We start from the raw sequence: 7,007 nt of genomic DNA, 5'->3' as shown, positions 1-7,007 counted from the left end.
TTCCTTAACTGTCGAGAAGCATAAGCTACCACTCTCCCTTTATGCATAAGAACTCCACCCAAACCACTTTCTGAAGCATCACAATAAACATCATAACCTAATCCTGGTTCCGGAGTAACTAAGACGGGTGTTGTAGTTAATCGTCGCTTCAGATCCTCAAATGCTTTATCACACTCAGTAGTCCACTCAAACTTCACCCCCTTTTTAGTCAAACGAGTAAGAGGAACTGCTATCTTCGAGAAATTCTCAACAAATCTTCGATAATAGCCTGCCAAACCCAAGAAGCTGCGAATCTCAAAAACACTTTTTGGGGGTTCCCATTTTGTTACGGCCGATACTTTTTCGGGATCAACAGATATGCCATCCTTAAAAATAACATGTCCGAGGAATAATACTTTCGTCATCCAGAATTAACACTTACTCCTCTTTGCATACAACTTGTGCTCTCTTAGAGTTTGTAAAACCATCCTCAGATGTTCCTCGTGGTCTTCCTTAGTATTGGAATAAATGAGGATGTCGTCAATGAACACTACTACAAACTTGTTCACAAAAGGTCGAAGAACTCGGTTCATCAGATCCATGAACACTGCAGGTGCATTTGTTAACCCAAACGACATCAGGAGAAATTCATAATGACCGTAATAAGTTCCAAATGCGGTTTTACGAATGTCCTCCTCTCTGACCCGCATATGATGGTACCCAGATCGAATGTCAATCTTTTCTAAATAACATGCTCCCTTCAATTGGTCAAAAAGGTCATCAATTCTCGGCAAGGGGTACTTATTCTTGATTGTAACTTGGTTCAGTCGTCGATAATCGATTCACATCCTCATTGATCCATCCTTTTTGAGCATAAAGAGAACAGGAGCTCTCCATGGTGACGTACTTGGTCGAATAAATCCTAGTTCTTGCAACTCATCAAGTTGTTTCCTTAACTCCTTCATCTCTTTGGGTGCCATACGATATGGGTGAATCGATATTGGCATGGTTCCTGGTTGCACTTCGATCTCAAAATAAATATCTCTATTTGGTGGTAATCCAGGTAACTCCTCTGGAAAAACATCAGGAAAATATCGAACTGTCGGTAACTCTTCATCTACCACAATGGTATCCCCCTCTTCACTCATGTGATCAAGATACGCTATGTGTTCTTCGTTGGTAAGGATGGATTTATAACTTTCCACATTTCTCCTTGGACAGACACTCGACTTCCGTCAGATGATTGGAAAGATACCTTCTTCACAAAACATTCCAGGATATCTTGGTTTTGTGACAACCAATTCATACCAATAATGACATCATAATCTTGGAGCCTCATCGGTATCAAGTCTATTTTCACTCTATAGTCACCAAAAGTTATTTCACAATCCTTGTAAAATTTACTAAGGGAAAATACATTTCCTAGCGGTGAAGAGACATTCAAAGTGAACCCCATGGGTACAGGTTTCAAACCAAGATAAGCAGCTAAATGTAATGATATGAACGAATGAGTAGCTCCAGATTCAAACAAAACTTTAGCACGAGAACTAAAGATCAGGAAGTTACCCTCAATCGCGGTATTTTCTGTCCTCTTCTCAACAGTAACAATATGGTTCAGCTGCCCAGGAACATTTGGCTGACGCCTTGGCTGGAAGGGTGGTGCATTGTTTCGCTGCTGGTATGGCTGTCGTGCTTGGAAATTCGGCCTTGGAGCATTCTGAAACTGATTCTGAGTTGGAGGCCTAGGTGGTGCAGATAAAGGACATTCCCTTACAAAGTGATCCTCCTTCCCACAACGATAACACCCCGAGACTGCATTTAGTTATCCAGGTGGCTTTGATTTAGGACAATCCCTCGCGTAGTGACCCACAACTCCATGGTGAAACACAAGATTTTGGTGCAACAACTTTCCCAAGGTTATCTGTACGCGGACGCTTTCGATGAGTCGATGGGTCAGTCTTCTGGTTCCTCTTGGGATCTCTTGGCTCCCTTTCCTTTTGGTTCTTGATCCAATCCGCTTCTATATCTAATGCAGTATCAAGAACATCATCATAAGTAGTGAAGCGACATGGTACTAACCTAGCATTGATGGAAGGTTTCAGTGCATCCTGAAGTTTTCTTGCTCTTCGTAACGGCGTATTGACCAAGTGATGAGTGCCAAATATTGTATAATTTTATCCCTTTTTGTTGGCATTTAACTCATCTTTTGTGCAGTAATTCTACATTTTATCCCATATTCTGTATTTTCATTGTTTTCAAGAATAAATATTTTTCTTACTTAATTTTGCATTTTTAGGTAATAAATAAAGTCTGGATGACTTGCGGAGCGGAAAAGAGCTGAAGAGTGGTGAAAAGCCGGAAGAAATTACGCAAGGAAGCCGCAAAGAATGGTGCGCACAAGACCAAAAAGCTAGGAATGGGCTCAAGAAGGAAGAATTGTTCTTAAAGAAGATACGGGCTTGGCATACCCAAGGCCCAAAACCCTTACCCAAACCCATTTTCTATATCCATACCCGCTTCCATTCTCAGCCGTTAGATGGGATTACATCGAAATCCAATGGTCGCTTCAGTAGAGTGTATCAAAATCCGAGGTTCTTGTCAAACACCATAGTGCTTAAATTCCAAGCCTTCAGATTAGATTGCATTTGAATCCTACGGTCGCTCCTATGCATGTGCATCAAATATCGATACTTCCGCTAAACACTACAGCACCTAACCTCGATCTTCGCCGTTAACTTTGTTGTATCAAGACATCCGACGGTCGCTACCAGCCTCTTCAGGGGTAGCCATCCTATTCACCTACCAGCTTCGCATCCAGTGACTCAGATTCGCCAACATCGAACTTTGATATCCCGCCTCACACACTAGCAACCTATACCTATTAACCTAAAAACATCGACCATTCTTCTGTTCTCTTCTCTTTCTTCTTCTCCCTCTTTCTCCCCTACCCCGACAGTTGCAGAACCACCACCACCTTCCCACCTGCTCTGACTCCATCACCACCTCTACCTGTCTCACATCATCCCTAAACTACCAACCCATCATCACCCCCTAACTATCTAGCCCCCTATTCCCTCAATCTCTCACGTTTCTTCCCTGAAACCCTAAGCGTGAGAGGTTGATGAAGTAGGTGACCTAGAGATGAAATTGAAGCATGGGAATTACGCAAGGGAAGCAGAAGAAGTATGGGTCGAAGATGGAATTGTCTCATCACAGTTGGTGAGGTAAAAATCCTAAACCCTAGTTCACAGTCAATTTGGGGAAAATCATAAAAACCCTGATTATTGTTGAGAAGAGTATAGAGAAGATAGAGTGGGTGAAATAGGGTAGGTAATTAAACCCAATTACTGTTTAATTTGGGAATTTGTGTGATTTTGGAAAACCCTAATTTTTGGGGAATTTGGGGATTGTCTGTAAGCTATAAATAGAGCTGGGTGTTGTGTGTTGCAAAACTTATGCCTGGATTAGCCAGAGCTTCACCCAAGAGGACTGGACTAGCCAGTTCCTCAACTGTTGGTTCATTTGTTTTGTAAATTTTCAGTCATGTTTTGTTTGAATTTGCTCTTATTATCATATGTGATGAATGTTAATGTTGTTTATATGTTGAGCATGAGCTAAATTGTTGCAGCTGAGGTTTATATGAAACCTCAGTGCACTGTCTGATAGTGGAATGCTAGGTTAGAGCCTTAGTGCATTGTTTTGATTGAGCAATGGGAGAAATTAGTGCTCATCTGTGTGCTTGTGATTGATTGTACTGTCAAAAGACAGTCAATGCTAGGAGCACATTAGTTGAGCAAGCTAATTTTCTTTCCATTCCATTTGTATGCTTAGGATCATAAGTTGACCTTAGCTGTCACTTAGTTCCATTAGGAATTCAACCTAGAATTACATTATCTGGATAGGTCACAAGGGTGGATTCAAAGCCTTAGCTTAACCCACAATTTGTTTTCACAGTCACTTGCAGCTCCGAATCTGTTTTTCTTATTGCTTAGTTAAATTTTCCTTGCTGCTTTCTTTAGTTTTTGTGCAATTTACAGCTTGCTGTGCACTGAAATCAGTGCACAAACTCCCCCCTGCCCTTGGCTTACAGCCTTGGTTCTTAACTGTTCTGCCTTATTGCTTTGCCTTGCTCACTGCCTTGGCCTATCCCTCATTGTCACTGCCTTGCATATAGCTTAGCTAGGAAAACTTCATAACACCCAAGTCCCTGTGGAATGACCCTGTTCTTGCACACAAGCTACAACTGACCCTGTGCACTTGCAGGTATCACTGTAGGCATCCATTTATTGTCCTATTTTCACATCTTTAAATGCCTACCACCAAGTTATCCCCAAAACGTTCCAATTCACTGAACTTCTTGTCTAGTTGAGAAACCGTCATGTCTTCCTGAGCTAAGGTTGCAAATTCAGCTCACATATGGGCTTTGACAGTCTCAGGAAAATACTTGTCAAAGAACAAAGTTTCAAACTCTGCCCAAATTGTAACATTTCGGACTCGTTTTATCGAATCCCACCAATAATCAGCAGCTCCAGTGAAAAGGTACGTAGCAAAGCGGATCTTGTCATTCTCTTCCACTCTTAAGGCTAGGAACTCATTTTGTATCCCCATTAACCACCTTTCAGCTTCAAGAGGTTCTTCAGTCCCCTTAAATTCTTTCCTTCCAACTACTTTTAAGAACTTCTCTAAGTCCACTCTACCCTAGCGTTGGGTCTCAACAACTTGTACCAGTGTCCCAACAACTCGGTTAAGGGTAGCTTCCATGCGTTCCCTTCTATCCTCTCCCTCTTCTCCATTTGGTTGAGGACCGTTGACATCACGGCGAGGCAGCATCTTCTAAATAAAGAGAAACGCGCACTAATGTTAATATCTAAGTCGAAAACCTAATTTAACTAATACACACGACATTTTATTTTATAAAGCTTTTAGTTATCTACCCCAACCCCAAACGTAAATCAAACGTCCAAAAATCCGATGAAAACTAAATAATTTAATTTTCCAAATAAAATAAAAAACATAACACACTTTTCAAAAAAATCATTTTGAATCAAAAGTCGCAAAAATAAATCAGAGTGCAAGTTTTTTTTTTTTTTTTAAAAAAACAAAACTTTCAAAACTAGTGAATACACACGCATAGTCCGAGTAAATCGAAACCATGCTCTGATACCAAACTGTCCCGTCCGCAAAAAATTCGAGCTTCTATTGATCCAGATTTGACCCAATGGATCAATCCCAACCCAGCTAGCAAGACCGGATTCTTGAGACATGACTATGGAACAGGCTTTTCTTTTAAGAATAATAATAAAACAGAATACAACTACAAAATGAATAAAGACAGCATAACTTAATGTCTTTCCAAATTAAATTCTAATAAAAGAGGTTTCAAATAATAATCATCAAAAATATTCCAAAACTCATAAAGTAAGAGAAATTATTTAAAAACTGTTAAACTGAAATGATGTCTCTTAATAAAATAATTGAATCAAACTGAAATGATGTCTCTTAATAAAATAATTGAATCAAAATCCAAGAAAATGATAAAATGATAATCAATAAAAATACCCAATATCCCTGTGATATCATATAGTAGTGTCTTGCGAGAATACTGACATCTGAGTACTATGCCGTAAGCTTCCAAGTCCGCTTACTGCGCTAACTGCTCCTCAAACTCTGTGGGGAGAGGGAAAGAAATTTGGGGTGAGCAAACCACAGCACAGTAGGAATTTCAAAAAATAATATAGTGCATCGAAAATTAAACCATGCAGCGGATAAAATAATAAAATCCATACCAGCCAAAATCATCAGAAATTACTTACATCTTTACTCACATAACCAACCTATAATTGTAGGTTCCTAACCTAGTGTCAGAGTTGTTCCGATAAACAAACCATATTGTTCCCCGAACAATCTTCCCAAGATAGTCACCAGTGATGGGATGCCATAAAGGCCTGATATGTTTCATTTCAACAGCAGAAAGGTTATACAAATATGTTTCATTTCTAACAGCACCTTCTATATATCCACGTACACAAAAGTACCAAAAATAAATGTTTTCAAAACCCGAAAAATTAATCACTGCCTCTGTGTAGTACTTACAGGTAACAGACGAAATGCATCCATGTTCAAAACCAGAATTTTATTTTATATGCATAGGACACCTAGTTCACAAACCAAACTAACTCCAGACTGACTCTACTAGTGAAAATAAATAAAGAAAAATCCACGTCAAATCACTGACTTAAGCCGGAAAAGAATTAAAACCATTTTGATTACATTGCAACAACTTCCTACGAATACAGACGTAGCCAAATGATTGGCAAGAAAATGAAGGAATTAGACTTTTCATTTTATACAATAGAACCATTAGAAGATTAATGGAATAGAAATGTAAGAGGTTTACAGCAAAATCTAAACAAGTAATAGTGATTGTGAGTGGGGACAGTAATATCAAATGGGATATAAGACAAGGGTCATGTTAACTTGTATATCGGGACATACGTTAAGGTTGATTAAAAAAATACTCCCTCCGTCCCATTCCTAAGTGACCTATTTGATTTTAGATTTTGTCTCAATGATAAGTGACCTATATCACTAAACAATAAGATATTCCGGAATTATCCTTTTAGTTAATTATAAATAATATATGAAATATGTATAATTTGATAGGCATGTTTATATTCGTTACGTAGGTGTTTTAAAATGCTTTTCAATTGTATGAAATTTACGAACATCCGTGGAGTATTTTTAGAGATAAACCATTTTTAAATTTCACTATTTATTATTCATAAGGGTATAATTATAAAAAATAATTAAAAATACTATTTTCCTTGCTTGCCTTAAAAATTGTGCAAATTTCAAATAGGTCACTTAGGAGTGGGACGGAGGGAGTATATTTTTACCTTGCTCTTCACAAATCTACTGGAGTAACTAAATTTTCTTGGAAATATGTACTGATCATATTTATGAGTGTTCATTTCCGTTTTTGCCCTTAATTTTTATTTCCGTGGACAAGTGAAAAAATATTAGAAATC

The 7,007-nt window shown here is 38.5% G+C and overlaps 1 protein-coding gene across 1 annotated transcript; it reads right to left on the bottom strand.

Annotated features, from left to right (window-relative positions):
• Positions 1–1,141: 1,141 nt before the first annotated feature.
• LOC113351262 lies at positions 1,142–4,587 on the bottom strand. The gene is made up of 3 exons (XM_026595280.1): positions 4,394–4,587; positions 1,907–2,058; positions 1,142–1,791 (listed from the first exon to the last, which is right to left on the bottom strand). The coding sequence occupies exons 1-3, from the start codon at positions 4,585–4,587 to the stop codon at positions 1,142–1,144; spliced, it is 996 nt and encodes a 331-aa protein (XP_026451065.1).
• Positions 4,588–7,007: the final 2,420 nt, after the last annotated feature.

The sequence above is a fragment of the Papaver somniferum genome, chromosome 2 (genome assembly GCF_003573695.1).
Source record: "Papaver somniferum cultivar HN1 chromosome 2, ASM357369v1, whole genome shotgun sequence".
Lineage (NCBI taxonomy): Eukaryota > Viridiplantae > Streptophyta > Magnoliopsida > Ranunculales > Papaveraceae > Papaver > Papaver somniferum.
This window is presented reverse-complemented; position numbering and strand designations above follow the sequence as displayed.

Excerpts from the sequence above, each read along its gene's own strand:
- LOC113351262 (XM_026595280.1), bottom strand. The coding sequence starts at position 4,587 with ATGGGGATACAAAATGAGTTCCTAGCCTTAAGAGTGGAAGAGAATGAC. Across the intron at positions 2,059-4,393 it reads GAGACTGTCAAAGCCCATAT|GTTAGTACCATGTCGCTTCA; the intron begins GTGAGCTGAATT and ends CATCAATGCTAG. Across the intron at positions 1,792-1,906 it reads GACTCATCGAAAGCGTCCGC|TCTCGGGGTGTTATCGTTGT; the intron begins GTACAGATAACC and ends AACTAAATGCAG.